The sequence below is a fragment of the Spermophilus citellus genome, assembly GCF_964194105.1.
Source record: "Spermophilus citellus genome assembly, chromosome: 11".
Lineage (NCBI taxonomy): Eukaryota > Metazoa > Chordata > Mammalia > Rodentia > Sciuridae > Spermophilus > Spermophilus citellus.
The window spans coordinates 41,803,859-41,827,726 of record NC_138192.1 but is presented as its reverse complement, the minus strand read 5'-3'; the positions used below and the strand labels follow the sequence as shown (position 1 = coordinate 41,827,726).

The 23,868-nt window shown below is 33.5% G+C and overlaps 1 protein-coding gene across 9 annotated transcripts in view; it reads right to left on the bottom strand.

The window, feature by feature from the left end:
* R3HDM1 (R3H domain containing 1) overlaps nucleotides 1-23,868 on the bottom strand; it is a 97,768-nt gene that overhangs the window by 49,980 nt on the left and 23,920 nt on the right. For 3 of the 9 annotated variants that reach the window (XM_081262408.1, XM_081262411.1, XM_081262414.1), the window contains 11 exons: nucleotides 22,952-23,011; nucleotides 22,729-22,869; nucleotides 18,902-19,010; nucleotides 18,305-18,400; nucleotides 15,522-15,559; nucleotides 15,388-15,438; nucleotides 15,051-15,277; nucleotides 12,534-12,788; nucleotides 9,182-9,333; nucleotides 5,550-5,651; nucleotides 3,147-3,449 (listed from right to left, as the gene is read on the bottom strand). In XM_081262408.1, the coding sequence (XP_081118534.1) occupies nucleotides 3,147-3,449; nucleotides 5,550-5,651; nucleotides 9,182-9,333; nucleotides 12,534-12,788; nucleotides 15,051-15,277; nucleotides 15,388-15,438; nucleotides 15,522-15,559; nucleotides 18,305-18,400; nucleotides 18,902-19,010; nucleotides 22,729-22,869; nucleotides 22,952-23,011 (1,534 nt within the window). Of the gene's footprint in view, nucleotides 1-3,146; nucleotides 3,450-5,549; nucleotides 5,652-9,181; nucleotides 9,334-12,533; nucleotides 12,789-15,050; nucleotides 15,278-15,387; nucleotides 15,439-15,521; nucleotides 15,560-18,304; nucleotides 18,401-18,901; nucleotides 19,011-20,947; nucleotides 21,081-22,728; nucleotides 22,870-22,951; nucleotides 23,012-23,868 lie in introns of those variants that run through there. The other 6 variants (XM_081262412.1, XM_081262416.1, XM_081262409.1 and 3 more) reach the window with 6 other exon arrangements.

Genomic DNA, 23,868 nt, shown 5'->3' with positions numbered 1-23,868 from the left:
AAGCTTATGTCATATTATCTTCAATCTCAGGTAAAACAATGCAAAACAAGAATACTAAAGAGAAAAACATTTCAAAATGATACGAGTTTATTTATCAGGAAGATATAATAAAAATAAGTTGCCTGACACAGATTCAAATACTATAAAAAATGGACAAAATTTAATGGAGAAACAAATTTAAAACAAAAAACAATATGAAAAAAATGAACAATTTAAGTACATATAAAAACATGATGTTTATTAAGAGTGGAAGACTTAAGATGGCAATGATGTCCGAAGAGATCTATATGTTCAGGATTATATCTATCAAAATTCCAATGGCTTTGTTTGCAGAAATGGAAGTTTGTTTTGAAATTCATGGGGAAATACAAGAGACCTGAAAGTCAAAATAATCTTGAAAAAGCGCAAACTTGGAAGACACATAATTTCCATTAAAAAAAAATTAATGTACTAATGATATGAAGACAAAAATATAGAATAATGAAGTAGAGTCAAAACAAAACACAAAAGCCCCTTATAGCTGGGCACAGTGGCACACGCCTGTAATCCCAGCAGCTTGGGAGGCTGAGGCAGGAGGATCTCAAGTTCAAAGCCAGCCTCAGCAAAGTGAGGTGCTAAGCAACTCAGTGAGACTCTGTCTCTAAATACAAAATAAGGCTGAGGATGTGGTTCAATGACTGAGTGGCTCTGAGTTCAACCCCTGGTACCTACCTGACTCCCCAAAACCCTTACATTCAAGGTCTATTGATATTCAACAAAGTACCAAGACTCTTCAAGGGGAAAAGCAAAGTGCCCTCAACAAATTATGACAGAATAATCAAATAATCACACAAATACTTTACAAAAGAATGAGAGGTGCCCTTACTTTATAACACAAAAATTAACTCAACATGGATACATGACCTGAATACAGGAGCTAAAGTCATAAACTTCTTAGGAGAAAACATAGTAAAAAATCTGCACGGCCTTGTTTTGGGAATGGATTCTTAGATATGCTATTGAAAGTAAGCAACAAAAGAAAATACAGATGATGTAGACTTCATTAAAATTAAAAACTTCTGTACATCAAAGAATGTAATCAACAAAGTGAAAAGACAACTTTATAGAATGGGTAAAAATATTTGCAAATCATACATCTAATAAAGGTCCTAATGTCCAGAACTCACAAAGATTTATTATAATTCCACAACATAGAGATCAACATAGGCTATACAATGATTCCAAAGATATTGAAAGTATGATATAAGGGGGATATTAGGAACAACTTTATGCCAAAAAATTTGTATCATAAATGAAATGGACTCAAATTATCAAATCTGATCCAAAGAGAAACAGGAAATTGTAATAGCTCTAAGAAATTCAATCTGAAATTTAAAAATTTTCTTTGCAAAAAGCTTCAGGCACAGATGATTCAATGATGAATTCTAACAAAAAATTTAAGAATAGCAAAATTCACACACAAATTCCTACAGAAAATAAAGGAGGGAGAATAATGCCTAACTCATTTTGAGGCCAGTATGGTGCCACCCTGATGATAAAACCAGAGATTATAAGCAACTATAGACTAATATCCTTCATCAACACAGATGCAAAAGTACTTTATACTAACAAATTTACTCAGCAAAATATAAAAAGAATACTCTACCATGACTAAATGGGTCTGCTCCAGAAAATAAAAGTAAGTTAAACACTGAAAAGTTAGTCAACCTCAACAATTGAATATTTCAAAACAGTAGAGAGGATAATGACTGTTCCCAACAAAAAGAAATAATAAAATATCTGCCAATTACCCTGATCTGCTCATTACATACTGTATAAATGTATTGAAATGTCACATTGTACCCCAGAAATATGTACAAATATGTTATTTCAAAATAAAAAAATTTAAAATAACCAGTCAAAACAATTCACCATATTCCCAGAATTAAAGGAGAGAAATCACAAGATAACCTCAATAGATACCGAAAAATCACTCCAAAAAATTTAATACTCTTTCATGGTGAAGAGTCTTAACAAATTAGGAATAAAAGGGAACTTCTTCAACTTGACAGAATATGTTTAAAAAGCTTGCAGATAAAATCACACTTAATGATGAAAGCCTGCATTCCTTCCCCCTATGATTGAAAACAAGGCAAGAATATGTACTTTCAAAACTTCTATTCAAGTTGGGAGTGGTGGCATAAACCTGTAATCTCAGTGGCCTGGGAGGCTGATGCAGAAGGATGGCAAGTTCAAAGCCAGTCTTAGCAACTTAGTTAGATCCTGTCTCAAAATCAAAATAAAAAAGGGCTGTGGTTTAGTGATTCATCACCCTTGGGTTCAATCCCTGGTACCAAAACAACAACAACCCCCTACCCCCCAAACCTTTACTCAATATTGTATTGGAGTATTTCCCTTGTCAATGAGGCAAGAAGAAGAAAAAACAACAGGCATACAGATTGGAAAAGATCATGGAAATAATCTTGGGTGTAGAAAATTCTAAGCTGTCTACAAAAAAAACCTACTAGAATAACTGAATACAAAGGCCACAGGAGAGCAGGTGTAGCTCAATGGTGGACCCTAGCATATGGGAGGCTGTGGGTTGGATCTGCAGTACTGCAATACAAAACAAAACCACAGAATACAAGATCAACTTATTCCTATATTTGAGATACTAGCAATTAACAAATAGAAAATTTAAAAACAATTCTCTTTAGAATAGCATTTAAAAACATGAAAATAAAAACTGTATAAAGAAAACACTAAAATACTGCTAAGAAAAATTAAGATCTTAATTAAGAGAGATTATTTGTTCCTCTATTGGAAGTATCAGTATTGTTAAAACATTAATTCTCCCCAGAAATGGTCTCTTCTTTTTGAAATGCTATTTACATTTATTGTGTTTTCCTTAAGCTAATTAAAAACAAAAATACACCCACACCTCTCTCAGGATCAGAAGGAAATTCAAAGATTATTTAGTTAAACTCACCAACATTTACCTGTCAATGTGGGTGTCCAACATGTGCTTAACTATCTCCAGATGGGAGAGGATAAGTTTATACACTCACAAATTTTTTCCATAAGAATTTAAAATCAGGTCTTTGAAGTGAAAACTGATCGTAAATGAGAGGCTCCAATAAGAAAGAAAAGATGAAAAATCAATGTACCTGTGGTGAGGGCTGCTGGATATATCCCTGCTGCTGAAGCACAGGTTGGCTGACAGGATGACCAGAGGCAGAATAGCCAGCAGTAGGGACTGGCTGCCCAGGTGGTATGGGGGGAGGAGGAGGAGGTGGTGGTGGAGGAGGAGGAGGATGTGGTGGGGGTGCTGCTGTCACAATAAATCCAGACTGCTGCGGAGACTGAAGAACAACAGTGGACTGGTACATGGTGGCATGAGGATCAGAACCATCAGCAGATGTCTGGCGGGCAAGACTCATGTGGCTGAACTGAGAACCAAGGTTATCCTGCTCAAAAAGGGAAAAGTTTGCAATTAATAAGCCTTTTACACATGGTCTGAGCTAATCCATGAAAAGTATTTTATACAAAAAAGAAAAAAAACTTCTCTATAAAAAAAGTATCTTATACATTTTTAACTGAGTTGCAATAGTATATATTATGGACATCAAACACATCTACAACAGATCTGATTTAACAGAAGAGCACTTTCAAGAACATGAGAACTCTTAAAGCGGAAGGCAGGGCTATTATAATGGCATTATTACAGTTATTTATAAAATATAGCTAATGAGAGCATGCAGAAAAGATCAAAAAATGAAAAGATGTTTATTTAAATAAAGATTAAATACATATTAGTATGTTTAAGTAAAATTGGACATTTTTATATTATACATTTTCTGAAAGTACTTCAAAGACCAGGTAAAGAATAAAGTGATGAATACTTTTTCCTAGAAGGCAGGACTCCAGTTCTGTGCATTTCTGTACCTCAACAATCAAAATCTAACCACCCAGCCCTTCTCTCTAATCTCTTTGATAATAATTTGGTCTTCCATTCTATTCTTCCCTAGTGCCACTAAAGTTAAATGTTACATAAGTGTAATCCAAATGACAGTTTATGCTGCTTCTGCACTCACCCAAGACATTATTATGATTTATGTGTCATCTGACCCAACAGTGTTAAGGACCACCTTCTACTGGTCTAGAAAAATACCACTAAAATAGTATGATGTTTAAATAGAATTATCCTTCTTCCAGGGAGCCACAGATAACAATATAAACCTCATTTTATTACAAAGCCAATCCTGAAAAAAAGTGATTTACAAAATTGTGGCAACTGAGTTGCCAAATTAAAGCTGACATATTTGCAGTTTCTAGTCTGATGGTTTTTAGAAGTAAATTAATGCTATGGAGAAGAAAAAGGATTGCAAAAGGGGAACCTGATTTCAATAATTGAAAATACATAGTTTTACTCTTCCCAAGTACTCTAGTGCCATCACACTAATTCAGTGAATGGATTTGATAGGAAAGAGCATACCTACTGAACATACCTGTTAGCTATACTTAAGTAAGTAATATGGTAAAGTATTCTTAAATGAGATACCATATACAACAATGTCAGAGACACACTGAAAAGTCATTTTCTAATTCTAGTGAAAATTTCCAAAACATGTTTGAGGCTTTTTGCTATTCTTTTCTGAATATTTTTAACACTATAAAAATTTATTTTTTTTTCACACTGGAAGTAACTTTTGGAAATAATTTAGAGCTAAGGCTGATAAATAAGGTTGTCCTAACTCCAAACAAAGTCACCACCAACAAAACAAAATGTTTCCAAAAAGAGTTGGGGATGATAGTCAGATATAGTTTGTAATCTGACTTGAAATACAATTTCAAAATGTGATGGTCAATATAGTCTAAGAAATAGCAGTATTACTGAAAAAAAATATTAAGGCTGTTAGTAATTTCATTTTAAGGAAAGGAAACTAATGTTTACTTAAAATATACTTCATGCTAGGCATTATGCAGAAGGTACTTTACATTGCTGCTTCAGGGTCACAGCTAATGTGGCAGTGTACTCTATACACTGAGAGGTATAATTTGGGGGCAGGTCCCGTTACTTTATAGTTAGAAATAAAATATCTAGAGATCTTCAGGAAGATACTTAGAAGAGGTCCTCTGAAGCTCTAAGCTACTATTTATTCTAGTAACTGGTACTGAATCTTCTGGACTCATAACATTGGGGACAGAATAGAAAATCTGAATCCAGATAAAACCAGCCATCCTACAACTGCACAGATTCTACATTGATCTCTAAGAGAAACAAAGCTAAAACATTTTAGAACTAGAATAGTCAATCTGAAAATGATCTCATTATGAAAAAGTAGGAAAATATTAGAGTTTAAATTATCATTATAATTAGCCAATATTACCACTATTTTATGGAAGCGAATTATTACTAACAGATTAGAAAACACTTCTTTTAATACAAATGCACCCCCCTGACATTAAGAAAAATCACAAAAGGTCATAATACACTGATCCCATTCCTGAGCATTTATCACATATCCAACATAAAGAAACAACACAGGAGGTGAATAGAGATATAGTACCACGGAATATTGCTGGGTGGGTGAGACTGGCAGGAGCGGGGGTGGGTAAGGGGCTGTAGAGCACTGAACAGGCTGAGCAGAGGACTGCAGAGGACGAACAGGCTAAAGAATAATAGGTCGGCAAACAATGTTAATGTCAGAATAAAATGCTAGAAGAATTGCATTAAATGGAAATTAATAGTTTTGGGCAACAGCTTTAACATTTACAAAGTCATTTAAAATACAACAGAGGAAACAAAACAATACCAAATGAAGAAACTACACAATGAAACTTTTGAGAACATTCTATGCCTAAATTTACTTCATAACTAGAAGGATTTTTTCGTGTGATAAAAATACTTCTTTATTATAGATTAATGCAAATAGGTAATTGAGCCATTTTAAATTCTATTATCTAACAAAGACCCCTGGGTTAAATTAGTAAAAGCAAAACTATTTATACTTTTTTCCTCATTTTTATGGAGGAACTGTCCTATTTAGGTGTATAACACTAAATTATAAATGAAAAAACTTCATTCTTATTATCAGAGAGTAATAACTTACACAATGTTTATGCAAATTATCCTATTTGATAAGGCATGATCAAATACTCTTTTAGGGCCAAAGTTCCTAAATTTTAGCAATTTTGTAAGAAAAATGCATTGTGGGCAACATTAATAGTAACAACTTAAAATAACAACCTTAGTTAACAATACATACATATGCACACACACAAACTCTTTAAAGTAAGGAAGATAAATAATTCCCTTTTAATTAAACATGTTTTATTAAAAGAATACACATTAGGAGCTGAAAAATGAGTTACTAGAAATCTTTATCCACTAATGAAATACTCCTAAGTTCTAGGAAAGAGTTTTTATATGTTTCCTGGGGGCACTAAAAAACAGGTATTCTGAAAAAAAAAAAAAAAAAAGGGGCTGGTGATGTGGCTCAAGCGGTAGCGTGCTCGCCTGGCATGCGTGCGGCCCGGGTTCGATCCTCAGCACCACATACAAACAAAGATGTCGTGTCCGCCGATAAATAAAAAATAAAATATTAAAATTCTCTCTAAAAAAAAAAAAAGTTTTGATCATTTGAAAAATTGGGGAATATAGCTGACCATTTATACAATAACATTAGTATATGATTTCATCTCAATCTTATATTTATAAATTTGATTATAAAGGGGATAAGAATACATATAGGCTTGAACACTACTGTGATCCACTTTACAGACAATCAGAACAAGGAAAAAGAAGTGATGTGTAGAAAGTAAGATACACAAGCAGATGCCGAACCTGGGTACTCTAATCTGTTATTTTTGGTGAAAATGTATATTCATAAAATCTTGCTTTGGACAATAGCTCTGAAGAGAATGATTTAAAAATGTAAGACAAACTAAAGGAATGACTGCTCAGGGAATAATCTAAATCAGGAAAAATTCTGAGGACAACTAAGATTTATGAGTTGCCCTTTTTTAGTACAAAACCAACACTATGGTTTCTAGAAAGCAAAGCAAAACAAAAGGTCTAGATTAGTATAGATTCCAATAAAAATGCTAGATTAAAGTGAAAGCACAAAAAGAAAAAAAAAAGTAAATGCTGAACTATCTGTAGAGTAACCTCTGGTTGCTCACAAACCTCTGGACTAGAAATGAGCAAGCTTGCTAGAAGATGACAGTGTATATCACACTAATGAGGCACAGTGGCTTTAGAACTTCTATTCAATGTGTTATCAAGACAGATAGCCATTAAGATATAACTTTGAGAAAACTTGACCTTCTATAAGTATCAGATGCAACAAAAATTTTGGTCTTTTTGAGGAGAAAAGAAAGAGTACTATGAGAATCAAGAATATGGATTAATGTCTCCCAGTGTCAGACGGTAAAGAGCGAACTGTGGGCTAAAAGACTGATGGATCAAAGCGAAATTCTAAGAAGAAGAGCCTTAGCACTTCCTTTTCTGACTTTGCACTACCTGCAAAACAACATCCATCTAAAGTAATTGGTTTTACATTATATGGTTAAGAAATTAGCCCATTTGGAAGGTTTGGAAATCACAGCATTATTTTGTTTGTTTATTTGAAATTCTGTGAATGAATGATATCAGTGTGCAAAAGATAGCTATTGACATCATTTGATCATTGAGACTTTGCTTTTTTATCTGATAATGAATACCCGAAACACTTAAGACAGTGCCAGGAAAATCAGTCATGGAGTTTGATGCATGCCTCAAAACCTCAAATTATAGCTCAATAAAGCATCTGTTTTTATACTTTCTTTTAGGATAATCTCTTCTAACTACATCAAAGTTATTTCTGAGGGATAAAAATGTAAAAAATATGATCACAGATAAATCTTCAGAATTTTCTGAACTGCCACAGTGACATTTTCCCACAAAATTAAATAAAAATGAACTCGATCAAAATCACTCTTGTGAAGCTCTTGTGAAATACATAGCCTGCAAAGACAATTACATGCTAGTAAAATAAAGAGCAAAAATGAATGAAGCCAAGAAAAGAAGTTTTATGTAGTCTGAATGTGTGTAACCAAATGGAGTTTGGGAAGGAGATACAGGAGTGTCTGGAAGGCACTCTCCTCTACATATATGATGAATTCATTTGCCTGATCTTAGAAGTGCCTCAAAAACTTTTAAGTTCAATTTAAACAAACACATAAAACAAAAAACCCAACTGCCTTGCCCAAGAGTCTTAATTGGCAGAGGCCAATTATTTTCATGACTTTCATACTATTTGATAACACAATTAAACTGCTTGTGTATGTTTTTTATCCCCAAAATACAAATGATATCTCTTGTGAGCAAAGCTAATGAAATTTTTATGCATGGTCTTACATACATTAAAATCATCTTGCAGGGAAAAAGAGGTATAACTAACTTTATAAACTGCTTTTTATATAAATAAATAAACAAATAATCTTTAAAAGTTATAAATGAAAATAAGAGTTTAGATTGGCATAATCAAGTTCTCCAAAGATGAAGAACACATCTTTTAGGGGAAAAAGATTGAATGTGAAAATATATGTGCAAACACTGAATGTTTAAGCAAATTGAAGAAATTATTAAGAGTACTTCTGCTAAGCAGCTGAGTAAGATCCTGTCTCTAAATAAAATAAAAAATAGGGCTGGGGATGTGGATCAATGGTTGAGTGTCCCTGAGTTCAATACCCTCCTATTCCCAACAAAGAGTACTTCTGGGAACTCTCCTAATCTCTGTCTCACTTTCTTACAGGGTAGTTGAATGGAAGAATACGTTGCAGAACTAGAGCAAACCCCTTTAGTGTCTTCTGTTTGATCTGCTGGATCTTACAACAATTTATTTTGCTTACTGAGCCAATAAACAACTTTTATTTTGTTTTAATTTCTCTCTTTGTCCATTTCTTATTGTTATAAAATAGCGAAAAGTAACAGGCACATGAGATAAAACCATTCCCTTCTTTCCAAACTATTTTTAGTATTTATTAGTTGAAAGCCCTTGAATTTAAGGCTCGCTGTGAGTAATGAGTGGGACATCACTGGTGGCAAAATATTAACATTCTAAGACTTACTTGGGCTACCTTAATTATACTTAGTAAATTTTGTTTCAATATGCAAAAGAAAGTGAACTTGGCATTAGGTAATCGTGGATATGTGCACCTGTGAGAAAATGTGATTAGCTGCTGGTTGTTGAGGTGGTGGGGGTGGCAGAGGTGGCTGTGGAGGTCCAGGCACTTGAGTTCTAACTGGCTGTTGAGTCATAGGAGGATTATACACAACTGGACTTCCATCTGGGTTTATGAAGGGCTGACCTGAAAAATTAGAAAAGGAGAAAAAAGACAATTTACAGTGAAGATTGAAAATAAGTCATTCTACTGACAATTTACAAAACATGTCCACACATTTCTTATTTCCAATTCCAAAACTCCTACTTATAAAAAAAACAAACGATTTTCTTACACTGGGAAATAGACTGATTTGACATGAAGCTATTAAAGTCTTTATTTTTCCTTCTTAAATATTCAAATGTTTTGTTGCTGTGTTATTGTCCCAGATCTTACTGAGCTTACTTTATAATACATAGTATTTTCTGAAAAATTCTGAATCATGCAACATATTTTTTTTTTTTTTTTTTTTTAAAGAGAGAGTGAGAGAGGAGAGAGAGAGAGAGAGAGAGAATTTTTAATATTTATTTTTTAGTTCTCGGCGGACACAACATCTTTGTTGGTATGTGGTGCTGAGGATCGAACCCGGGCCGCACGCATGCCAGGCGAGCGCGCTACCGCTTGAGCCACATCCCCAGCCCCCATGCAACATATTTTACTCAGTTGTAGGACTGTGTTCCTGTGTGGCTGGCACACATTTTAAAGAAAAAATGCTTGACTATAGGATAATAGACTATTACTCATTAATTTTTATTAGTGGATGAGAAATATTTAACTTAGAGGCTATGCTGCATATATTTCATTAATGAAGGATAAAATTAAGATGGTTGACAGCTTTAAACTTCAAATTTTGAGTTTGATGGCAGTGTCCTTATTTCATAATTTCAAATTTGAAAAAGTTGTAAGTAATTTATTTTTAATTATTATTTTCTAAAACAACTTCTTTTTACTTCCTATGAGCCTTATTCACTGGTAAATGAAAAAGTCAGAGAGAACTTTGGTACAATACTCTGTATACATGTGTTCTAAACAACTCTTTCTTATTATATAATGTAGCATTTCATGTAAAAAAATAGTTAACAAATAGAAATAAAAAATAAATAAATCTCCCATAATTTTATAGCTAATATTTTGATATATTCTTCTAGACTTTTATTTGATGAAGCAATAGAGAGATTCAAATATCAGTGTTTTTCTTTACAAGGCACTGAGTTATCATAAAAGAAGAACAATAATTATGTCAAAAACTGTTCACTGGCTATGATACCCCTTTTAGTGAGAATACAGAGGAATAGAGATAAATTGAACTAAGAATAGAGATAAATTGAATACATTCTAAAGAGAAAATTAATATTTTCATTTTAAAAAAATTTAAAACATATGAGTTAATATGGTTTTGGTGACATGAAAAATTAATTTTTTAATGACATAAAAACATTCTTGGGCTGGGGCTGTAGCTCAATTTAATATTTTCTTAAATTGCCTTTACATCATCCTTTCTTACATATTAAACCACTCTCCATTTTATTGTAGTTTTTGAGGAAACTTATGGCATATAATAAAATAATATTTGAGAGAGGACTATACTCATCTATTGCTACAAAGTAGGAAAAGTCCACCAAAGTAAAATAATTTCATCAGTTAGCTTCCTGATAATTTATGTGACAGTTATAGACAACAAAAACAAGTCAGGCAAGATATCTGTTGACTGCTAAATAATTTGGAAAAAATTGAAAACAGGGGGCTGGGGATGGGGCTCAAGCGGTAGCGCGCTCGCCTGGCATGCATGCGGCCCAGGTTCCATCCTCAGCACCACATACCAACAAAGATGTTGTGTCCGCCGAGAACTAAAAAATAAATATTAAAAATTCTCTCTCTCTCCTCTCTCACTCTCTCTTTAAAAAAAAATAGAAAACAAAAACAAAGTGGTAGAGCACATTTGGATGACAGCTGGATCAGAAGTTATTTAAAGGCTGTCTGCAAAAAGTTAGATGTATTACAACACTTCTCAAAAGTCCAAAAAATCATATTTGGACTCACTAAAAGTGTATATAATTGATCAGTTTCTCAGTCTATCAGCACATAAGAAATTTAATTAAAATTTTTTTTTGTAGTTGTAGATGGACAGAATACCTTTATTTTTATGTGGTGCTTAGGATTGAACTTAGTGCCTCACATATGCTAGGCAAGCGCTCTGCCGCTGAGTTATAGCCTCATGTTTTCATGCCACCAAAACCATATTAACTCATATGTTTTGAATTTTAAAAAAATGAAAGTAATGAGTTCTAAGCCATGGTTTTCTCTACTACAAACAAAAGGAAAGGGCAAGGACACTAGAAAGATCTGACACTTCCACTTTTATGTGGCCTAACCACTGCCTTTATGACCACATCATCTACATCCTCAAATTTTAAAGTAAAGGTATCAAAAGATCCAAGATTGCTTTCATTACCTTTCCAAATAATTTTAAAATTAAAATTTCTTTGCATGTTCTCACCAGTGGAATAATTGAATGGTCTTGCAAGAAATAAGAGATATAATTAGCATAACATCTTTTCTTACACAATAAACTGCTCTCCATTTTTCTGCAATCTTTTAAAAGATCATGTTTTCTCGCTATAAAGAATTTTTTGTCACTCAACATAGTGAAATATATTATAAGTGTGGTTTATATATCTCTGAGATTTAGATTCCTTCTCTATAAATGGGGATTTCACCTACATAACAAGGTTGTTATAAAGATTATAAATGAAGTATTCAAAAACACCTAACACAGGATATGGTACAAAGTAAATGCTCAATAGATGTACTATTAGTTAACTGCAAAAAATAAGAACATGTATGGTCAATACTAATTCATAATGACTATTTATTTTCTTTCAACAAATTATGTCTCAGAGCTTTTCCTCTGTAGAAAACAACCACTACATTCTCAGCAGAAATTAAGTATGGGATTTTTTTCCACTTCATTTTATATAATGATTAAGAGCTGTTTACTTGGTTCTTCTTCATAAAATACATACCCAGAATTTGTTTTATTGAATGAAGCTCTCTCAAAGGTGGCTGTCTCATTTCTAGGAAATGAACTAATCTTTAATTGTAGTTAGGCCATTATTTAGCCTTGAAGATTTCATAGATGTCATAGGGGAAAGTGCCTTCTGATTTAAATGTCTTAAAATTTTCTAGGGTAAGTGTTTTTATTAAAGTTCTTAGGAAAATGTCAGTTATTTGTGAAAAATAAAAAGCTGTCAAACACTTGCACAGATAATACATTTAAAAAGTATCTTTTATTTTCAGATAATTTCTACTATCTCAACTGAAATAAACAACTTTTTCTGGATACCAACCTGTTTGTGGGTTGATCAGAATACTGCCAGGTGGTATGCCTGTAGCTTCCAAGGGAAGCAAAAAGAAGCTAGTGCTAGGAGATGCGACTTGCCCATTTAGGCCACCATCAAAGGAAAGAGAACTATGAGTGCTGACAGTTGGATAGACGACAGGTGCGCCATGAGAAGACTGGCTGAGAGCTGTACCTGGAAGAGGCTGCTGGATGTGAGAAAGAGAGCCCGTAGATGACCCTACACTACCAGAAGACTCAGAACCTAGGGGAGGAGTAATGAAAAATATGGATTTTTTAACTTTATATAAAAACATAGGCTTTAACAATGTTACAATAAAATTCACATTGCATAACATGCAGTTATCACATAAAAGCAATGGCTATTTTTGATTTACTGTTCAATTTGCTTACCCTCCACCCAACACAAACAAGTTTAATAAGCAAACTGATCACATTAAGTTGTCAGAAAAGTCATAGCCAAAGCATGCAACTTAAGCAAGTTTATAATAACATCAGCCACGGACAGCCACAAAAAGCACATTATCCACATTCCCAAAAGGACAAAGTTATATACATTTTACCTTTTAGATTAACACCTAGGAATATACAGATTACAATTTTCCCCCAGGAAAAAGAACTTAGTACGGCTAAATGCCGCAAACCTCTTATATCAGAAACCCCTTATCTATAAGAACACAGAAAGATTAAGAATAGTGTAGGAAATAACAGAAAGGATAAATTCTCTATTAAGAGAAACTGTCAAGTTTCACTGCAGAATTTCATTTCTCAGCTTACAATCATAGCATTTCTACAATGTAATCTCAACTTTCAATTCTCTTATCAAGGGACAGAGATAGCACCAAATATATTCCAAGTACTTACATTTAGCATCAGCTTAAAATTTATTTCTCACTAAATTAATAAACTAATTTGATAACTGAATCTGACTGCTTTTATGCTTGCAATCTATGTAATTCTCTACCACAGAGATGGAAAATGGCATTGACTTCCAGCATAATGGGTAACGGTGGACAATGAGACAATGAAAGAATGGAAAATATTTGAACAATGCATATAGTTAGATTAGGTTTTGAAAATGAAAGTTGACTTTGGGATAGACAGTCTTTTTTTTTTTTTTTTTGGCATTGGGGACTGAACTTGGGGCACATTACCATTGAGCTATATCACTAATCTTTTTTATTTTAGAGACAGGGTTTTGCTAAATTGCTGAGGCTGGCCTCAAACTTTAGATACTCCTGTATATCAGCCTCTTGAGTTGCTGGGATTACAGGCATGTGCCACTGCACCTAGTGAGTTGGAGAATCATTAATGAAATAAAATAAACCACTATGATGAACCATATAGACTGCCTTAGGAAAGACAGTTTCTATTTTGTTTCAAAATGGCTCTTGACAAGAACTCCATCAATTTATCCTAGGAATTAAAAAAATCATTTTCCCTATTAAAGGATTAAGTAATATTTATTTTCACCTTTGAAGATAACATAGACTGTTTATACTACATGTTCTCAAAATGTTTTAATTTGGCTCTTTTTCTAAATGACTTTCTCATAATGCAGTAATAGTTCTTTTTTAGAATTTTAACCATGAAGTGGCCATTTTAAAATAAATGCATATTTGGTACATATGCTGATTTTTTCATATTCATAATATTTGCCTATCTTTAGCAAGACATCATAGCCACTAAGATATTTTTAATATATCCATATTTTAAGTTAAAAAGGTGGCAACTGAAATTCACAAGTCTTAAACATTTAAAGCACTGGCTATAGTCAGGTATTTAAAAATTTGGTTACCCTGAAATGTACCCTTCAAATCTTGCCTGCATAATGCTAGATATCTATACTAACCCCCAAAATCCAGGGAGAAACAGCCATTTCTGAACTTCCTGTTTATTGGGGACGGGGGGGGGGGGATATAAATATCTACAAGGGTCCTAAAAGGATACATAAGCTTCTTTTGTATTGAAGCCGACTAGTAAAAATGTAAAAAGAAAAGTTATATATCAATGTATTCTAAACACAAAACAGTTAAGAGAATGAGACTATTAAAATTTCCAGCCATTGATAACAGTTACATCATACTATTTTTCCTTGGTTTTTAAATTTCTTAAGAACTTCTAACAATTTTATTAATTTTGGAAAGGGAAATATAGGACTTCATGAAAAATATCAATCAATACCTGACAGTATTAGCTGAAAACCCAATGTTAAATAATTGAAGGTAAGAAATCATGCTTTCCAAAAAGAAATAAGCAATGAAGAATTTTCAATTACCTCTGGGCACCAAGAGGTGTGCCATTAAACCTACCTAATTTTGTCACAACAAACAAAAATTTTTATTTTGATTGAAATTTGTAAACTATCTCTAAGAATGAATTCTAATGTTAGTGCACTACAGGTAGCAATTTTACATTTTAGATAATCAAAGCCACATAATAAAAAGTTAAGACAACATCAGGAAACTAATATTTTGATTAGATAGGATTAAGCAGATATTTATACCTGTTTTAGAAAGCCTGCCTATGCTTTTGCTGCTTCCAGAACTATCACCTCTTGTCAGGACCGAGATTCCACTAAAGCTGCTGGCTTTGGTTACAGCAGGCTTCAAATTTCGCAGGGAACTATCTGAATCTGTGCTGCTCCAGGGCCGTGGTTCTGAGTATTTCAACTCATTCTCAGTGCTGCTTTGATGGCTGTTGGTTGATCTCCCTGAAGCATCTTTATTAACTCTGTAATTTAGAAATAGAACTTTGAAAAGCTAATAGGGGAAAGAAAAGAAACAATAAAGAAAAAAATGCTTTAATTTTTCAATACTACATTGAAAACATGCTTCCCATACCTAAATATCTGGCGCCTCTGCTGGGTACTACTAGTATCCTCGTCTTGGATTCTGTTGGCATTTGAATAAGACATTTTAATTTTTATTAACATCAGTCAGATATTTACCAAAATAGATGTCAAAAATTCTCTTACCTTTTGTCAATAATGTAATTCTCTTGGGAACATAGGGACTAGAAAGAAAGGAGAGAGATAAAAAGTTGAGCTTTCGTCAAATACATAATGCCACTTGTAAACCAACAATGACAACAAAATTCACACGCAATAATATTTAAAAAGTATCCCCACCCCCAAAAAACCTCCAAATTGTGATAAGAATAAGGATACACATATAAATTATAATGGAATTTTTTGTGGCTTGGAGATACTATGCTTATTTTTATTTTGTACTAGAGACACTTTGCCATTGAGCTACACCCCCAGCCCTCCTCATTTTTTATTTTGAGCTGGTCTCACTAAATTGTTTACAGCCTTGCTACATTGTTGAGGCTGGGGTTGAACTTGCAATTCTCTTGCCTCAGCCTCCTGAGTCACTGGGGTTATAGGTGTGTTCAGATACTATGCTTATTTTTTTTTTTAATAGTTGAACATAATACCTTTATTTATCTATTTAATTTTATGTGGTGCTGAGGATTGAACCCAGGGCTTTGCACATGCTCTACCACAGAGCCACAACCCCAGCCCCAACTACTATGCTTACTTTTAATAGCTATGTATCTTGATGCCACTGGTTGTATGGTCCAAATTAATTTGAAATTCAAATATTCTCTTCCAAACAAGTGAATGCATTTTTGTTATCATATATTCAAAATATATACCAGTTTACTGATTCTGCTTCATTCCCTTAATAAATATTTGATTAACAGAGTGACAGCTACGCTTTTATGGAGTTTATAGTCAAATTCCTCTGGTGCTATTAACTGAAGTCAGGCAACAATCACTTTTGTTTGTTTTATTAAAACCGTCTTCTGTACAGTTTTCTAGCTACCAATTTTTGCCTTTTTCATTTAGTTTATACAAGAGAAGCCAGGGCGATTTCTATCAAAGGTCATTGTGATTATACTTCTACCCTTCATGGATCCCTGCTTTAGCAGAGGAGTCAACAAACTATGGCCAGCCACTTATTTCTGTTAATAAAAATTTTTATTTAATTTTTTTTTTAGTTATAGATGGACACAATACCTTTATTTATTTATCTTTATGTGGTCTGAGGATTGAACCCAAGGCCTTACACATGCTAAGTGAGCACTCTACCACTGAGTCACAACCCCAGCCCTGTAATGAAGTTTTATTGGAATATGACTACTTATTTATGTACTGTCTCACTAAAAGTCAGATTTGAGTAGATGTGATATGAGAAAAACTATATGGTTCAAAAAGCCTAAAATATTTATTATATGGTCCTTCATAGAAAAAGTTTTTAGACACACACACACACACACACACACACACACACACATATACACACAAAACCACCACCACCACGACCACCACCACCTGAAGTCCAGATACTTTAACAAACTTCCAGGGCTCAAGTCACCTGGTTCCTGTTTTCTCTGACCTAAACTTTCTATACTTCCTATGCCAGCCTGGCTATAACCCTGTCACTGATTCTTCCAGTTCTTTATATGACAAGTTCCCCCTTACCTCTGAGCCTATGCATATACTAACCATATACTTTTAACTCTTTACTCCAGTAGATCTCCTCTCAGAAGATAATTCTGTCACTTCCTACCAAATTCTGGTTTGTGGTTCTTCTACACTTGTCCCATAGTTTCCAGTACTTCATGGCTATGTCCCCTATTTTACCTTTATATCTCTATACAAACCACACAATAACAACATATTGTTATTATTTATCGGGGCAGACCTCATTTATCTTACAAACTAGTGAGAGAAAAGTATATCTAATGTAGGTTCTGCATTCAACAGACCTAGACTGAAATCCCAACTCTGCTATTTTCTAGCTGTGTGAATTCCGGCTATTTTGCTTTGCCTTCTGGTATCTGAGTTTCTCTATGTATAGCATAAAAACATTGACAGTATTGATCACACAGGGTTGTTTTGGGATAAATTATTATAAACTGACAATGGATATGTTCTTCAGTGCCCAGCATAGTACTAAGTAAGTAATCAATGAGATTTGTTAAATTTATAAATTCTTTTAACGAATGGTCTGAATTTTAATGTTATTTCATCTTTTTCTTTTAAGACACAGAAAATTTCTGTATGTAGCAGTGTTAGCACATGTTTCATACATTTATATATATTCCTTGAAGAGTAATGAGTACTGCAAAGAAGAGGTGCTTAGCAATGCTGGTAAAAACAAATTGATTCTCCGGCTGGGGATGTAGCTCAGTGGTAGAGTACTCGCTCGCATAGCATGAAAAAGGCCCTGGGTTCAATCCTCAGCACCACAAAAAAACAAAAACAAAACAAATCAACTCTCTTCTGACAAATATGTATAAAATAATTAGTCATTTATAATCGCTTATAAAGTTAAAATGATTATTAATAAAAAAATTAATTAGAATATTTTAAAAGAAATAATAAGTTATTTATCAAAGCAAGTCTACTACAATCAAATAGGATTTATAACATATGACTCGTAGACCAAAGTTCTAAAAATTTCAGGTCTGTCAGAAGTCTGGAGAAAAAAACTACAAACATATACTAAGTCCAACAGTCTCAGTGACTCCTGTCATTTGCTTCTACCTTTTCTGAAATTTTACATTAGTGCTGCAATGTAGTATTCTGTAAACTATTAAATTATTAACATAAACAAAATGTGTCAATATTTCTAAAAGGTGACCTTATGTGTAAAATAATAAACATAATCAATAGAGTAAAGAGGAATTGAGACCCTACAATGCAATTAGAATGTATTCTAACATAAAGTCCTAAATATTGGTACATACATCTTGGGAAAATATTCGGTCCCGAGCTTTCTGGTATTCTTCTTCTCTTTCTTCTATAGATTTGCTTCTTCTGTCATCTCTCAAACGTATTCTCATCTAAAGAAAAGAGAACAATTAATTCTTGGGAAAATGAATGTTGTGGTTTAGATGTGGTGTTCCCCCAAAGCTCACAGTTCAGGAGAAATGATTGGATTATAAGAGTCTTAACCCAGTTAGTGAATTAATCCCCCAATAGGGATTAACTGAGTAGTAATTGAAATGGGAGGATGTTGCTGGAAGAGGTGGGAATTGGGGTGTGGCTTTAGGGTATATATTTGTATCTGACAAGCAGAGACTCTCTCTGCTTTCTGATCACCATGTGAACTGCTTCCCTCTACCACACTCTTCCACCATGCAAGGAGGAATGGAGCCGGCTGCCTTTGGACTAAGACCGTGAACTGAAAATAAAACCGTGAAGCTCTTAAAAAAACCTTTCCTCCTCTACAATTGTGCTGGTTGGGTCCTTTAGTCACAGCAGTGACAAAGCTGACTAAAACAATGAACTACTGGTATAATAGGTCTTGCATGTATAAAAATGCCATGTTTGCTCTAGGTTACCTGGTTATCATCTTTGTCAAAACTAGAGTTGTCTCTCTTAAGGATATATCGTTTCTGAAAGTCGTCACCTCTATCATCCTTAATATGTTCATTAAATTTCTGATCAGGTCTAAACAAAACAAAACAAAACAAAGGAACAAAAAAGATAATGCACAGTATTTACAGAAAAATCAAACATAACATTTAATGAAAAGTAATAAGTTACTTATTAGTGCCGTTAATAGATATTTATCTCACTTTTTCCTCATAATTATCTCACAAGAAAACACTATCCCATGTTACAGGTTCAAATATCAAGCTTTAGTCATGGAAGTGGCTTTAGGACTTGCACAAGTTACTTAACCCATTTCCCAGTTTCCTCATCTATAAGATGGGAATTGGTAAACACTCAGGGGAAGTTTGTTATTTTTATAAATATTATTGAGAAAACTGAGGTTCAAATAGCTTAAGCCAACATTCAAGGTCAAAGGACAAGTACATGACTGAGCTATAGTTGGAGTCCAGAACAGTCTGACAAAAAGCCTACATATCTTCTCTCCATTGCCACCTCTAAATATATAAGAAAATGTGGTACATGTAAGAACATACAGCACTATAGCGTATATATTACATTCCTATATTACCTAGTCTTCTGTTGTATAACTGGAAGTAATCAAATATTTTGGGTTGAATTAACTAGAAACTTAAGAGACTATTTCAAAATGTACCCAAGTTACTAAAAATTCCTGAGTGTGTGTGTGTGTTTGTGTATGGGTAACTAGGGATTGAACCCAGTGTGTGTGTGTATGTGTGTGTGTGTATAGGTAACTAGGGATTGAACCCAGGGGTGCTTAACCACTGAGTTACATCCTCAACCCTTTTAAAAAATGTTTTGAGACAGAATCTTTCTAAGATGCTTGGGGCCTCACTAAGTTGCTGAGGCTGGCTTTGAACTTGTGATCCTCCTGCCTCACCCCTCAAAGCTTCTGGGATTATGGGCCTCAGTGCCTGGAACCAAAAATTCTATATTATAGCAGGCATGGTTTTGTTTTACATTAACAGGCTAGAAAAGAAGTTCTTTTTTGGAGGTGAACATTGCAACCTAAAATAATGAATATGAAGTCCTAGAATATATTTTATAGCAGATTAGTCTTTTCAGACTAGAAATGTTGTAAATTCCACTGATACTAGAAGACAGACATATGGTTCTAGCCCTTGGAAAATATAATTATGACATTTCATCTCCCCAAATATATGCTCAGCTTCAAATATTAATTCAATAAAATTCTGGGACTTAATGTCATCCTATTCTAATGGTGAATTTTTCTTTTAAAATATATGATATAGAAAAATAGATCTAATAGTCACAAAATCTTCATGAATCTTATTAGTTTTTAAAATCAGGTTCAAATATATATAAATATATACAGATATAAATATATATCTGTATATGTACGCATGTTTATTATAAGGGTACGTAAGTATGTGAATATTCTTAGAAAATTCCTAATCATAATCCCAAATCCCCCATTTTCAGAAACTAACATTTCATTATATACAGGACCCAAATAACACTGCTGAATAATTGTTGTAATGTGAATTTTTAATAAAGTGCTGACTCCTGTAAATTATGTAGAAGATTTAAAAATGAGAATAATTTAAACAAGCAAAAGAAATCTCTATTATAAAACAGATTTAGATGTGTGAAATGGAGTAGATATCTGCATAAAGCTATATAAAAAGTAAAAAGGAATACAAACAGCTTTGTAATCAAAATTATGGGAAGAATGCTTTCCTTTGGGATTTAGAAGATTATCTATTTGGTTCTGACAATGGCAGTATCTTGTTTTTGTCATACGATTGCCTCATTTACTAATGACATCTATTTTAGTAATTGTTCAAACTCACATTTTCTTACTCAAGGAGATTGTAGTTGAGTGAAAGATTGTTATTCCAAAGTGAACTCTAAGGTTTAACCAAGGGCCTGGCAACTTTTCTAAGAGCAGCTGGATTCCCCACACCAAATAACATTGGCAGGCATTTCCGCTAACCTTAAGACTGTCTTACCTCTTTGTTTTATAGATGCCTGAATTTACTGCCCTGCAATCGCCAACTTCCCGCTCCATTGAGACACCCCAGTGGACACCGGGTTGTTGACATCCACAACACCACTGGTTCAAGGCTGGAGCGGGTAATCTCCCTATGAGGAAAAGGTAAGTTTGTTTTTATTCAATGTGGAGCAGATCTCTAAGGTTTTCCGATTTACAACCTTCTTCATATCCCAGAAGATATAAAACAAAAATACAGTGTAACTTCAATGATCCGAAATGTTTAGTAGTAATTACATTATCAACCTAGACTTCTTTAAGCACATCATAATTAGCTCTGCTTAGCTAAACTACTAATTACCATGATAAAGAGAACCCTAAAGCTTTCTGACATAATTCATAGAATTCAAATAACTGAGGTTACACTGTATTGAAAACCTTAGAGTCATCAGTCAAAATGTTAGTCAAAATGCCTGCTAATGTACATGTGCTTAGGAATCCAGCAGCTCTGAGTAATGTTGAAAGGTATTGGTTAAATGAATTTGGTTAAGTTAAAAATTTTGTTCACTTTTAGTTCAGCTCATATCTTAATGATTAATATCCTACTTTAGCCATTATATAACTAATTGGAAAAAGACTAACTGATAACAATATTTTAAGAGCAAGGAGTCAACAGATGAAAATTAAATCAGATCCACATTTTTTAAATAATCCCTAAAGAGAGGGCCTTTCACCCAAGACAACAGTGTTTATTAATTTTACTTGTAGGAATGATTGTTTTAAAAATACCAAATGTATGTATTTAGTTGACAAAAGACTATTTGAAATGGAAGAAAACCAATTTAGTTCCAGTAAGTAATATGGTAGCTATAAAGGTCTTTATAGCAGAAGGGACAAACTACATGGTTCAAACACAAGACTTTGAGAAAAGTCTGATTTCAGGAAAGGCAGAAAAATAATGGATTAAAGAATATTTTTTATAGCATCTGAAGTCAACTGCTGCTTATTACTATTGTCCCATGCTGCCACATATGAAATTAAGAAACAAAATCCTTTTGAAAGGCAGATACCAAATTTAAGGTGAACTTAACAAACTGCTTTAGGATAAGACTTACAAATAGAATAGGTGCTATGTACATGTAATAACTTGAATGTCTCTGCATGGGGCCTTCTACTTGCAATATCAGCACTGATTATCTACCAATACTATAAAACAAAAGCTCCTCCTAACCATTTAAAAAATTTCCTCAGCAAGTTTTACACACATAGCCCAGGAAGGGAATGTAGCAATATGGATGATGCTATATTAACCAACAGTCACATTTTCTTGAGGTCTGCTACAGGAAAGGAGCAAAAATGGGCTTTTGGAAAGGGTAGTAAAGTGATAGACAGGAGATAAATTAAATGTGAAAATTTGTAAAAAAAAAAAAATTGTAAAGACACATTCTGCTCATTAAAAACAAAAACTAAAACTAATTTGCCTGAGGCTGGCCATGGCTATCTAAATTATGTAAATTTAAAAAAATCTTTAATAGAGAGTAGCTAACAAACATGGCTGATATTATATTCTGAGTTAATTATTCAAAACATGTGTCCCGGACTCATCTTTCTTATTTCAGTCCAGGTGGGTCCATTTTTTCCTAGTGAGCTAAATGTATTTGTAGGTAATATCACATACGGTTATCATGACATTTATTTAGACTGCTAAAACATGTGGAAACCCTGAGATGAAAGATGCTCTGGGAAGGTAAGTATTAGTACATAGACATATAACATGTACCTACATCTCTTGACACTTACATTCTTGTATTGCTAGTTTTGTTTACTATGACAGACTTCCCACTCTGATCAACATTGTGGTCTAATCCAAAGTAAGCGGCTACTCTGTGTAATAGCATCCTATGGTAAGATGTCATTGGGGGGAATTTTTTACGTGGAGACCTAGAAGTAGAAGAAAAACCAATTTAGTAAGTCAAGAAGAACTGTGATGATAATTTTTTTCTTGTTAAATGTCAGGACTTACTCATTATTACCAATGAAATCTAAAATTTCTTGTTCCAATTTCAGCAGCATCATTCTGTCCCTGAAACAAAGTATGAAGACTTTTGTATGTAAAAGCTTAATCATAAATGCCAACAGGTTATGAATTTTCATAGCTATTTTCCCCTTTATACATTCAGAACTATCATAAGCTTGATGTGAAAATATTTACATGCTTTCTAACAAATGTTTTAAGAGACTGAAAAATGATTTTTTTTCTGTTTAAATTTTCATTATGGAAATTTTCACACACAAATGCACACCTGTGGAGAGAGTGTGTAATATACACACAACTTTAACAATTACCAAACGTGGCCATTCTTAAATGCATTCTGTTCTGCTAAGTATCATTATGCTATAGTTTGCTCTTAAAATATATGGAGTAGATTAGTTTTTCTTCCTCATTCAATAAAGCTGAGAGTTAACAGGAAAACAGCCATCTTTAGTTAAGCTCATGGCTTTGTTACCATGCTGAACTCCATAGAAACAGTACTCTGAAGAACCTGTATTGCTAATAACAGGAATACTCCTAAGGGAATATAATGCTAGTATGCAGTTGGGGCTATAGCAGAGAAGTATAAACTACATTACTAACTATCACAGAAAAGAAGGACTTTTCAATCATTCTGTAAATTGCTATTGTGTACTTTTAAGGCTTTGAGAACTATTCCCAGAAATATCAAAGTGAAACCAAAGATGTCCAACATATACAACAAATTAGCACTCCAGGGTCCTATTTAGTACAGTAAGGCTGTAACAAATTAATGGTACCACTTCACAAAGGTGCACAAAACAAGAACATTGCTCTAGTTTTTCTATGCTCTCTGGAAATTTCATGTGCATGTGGAAAAACAAAACAACCCCTCTTCTGCCAACCTAACATAACCTTAAGGGTAGAAG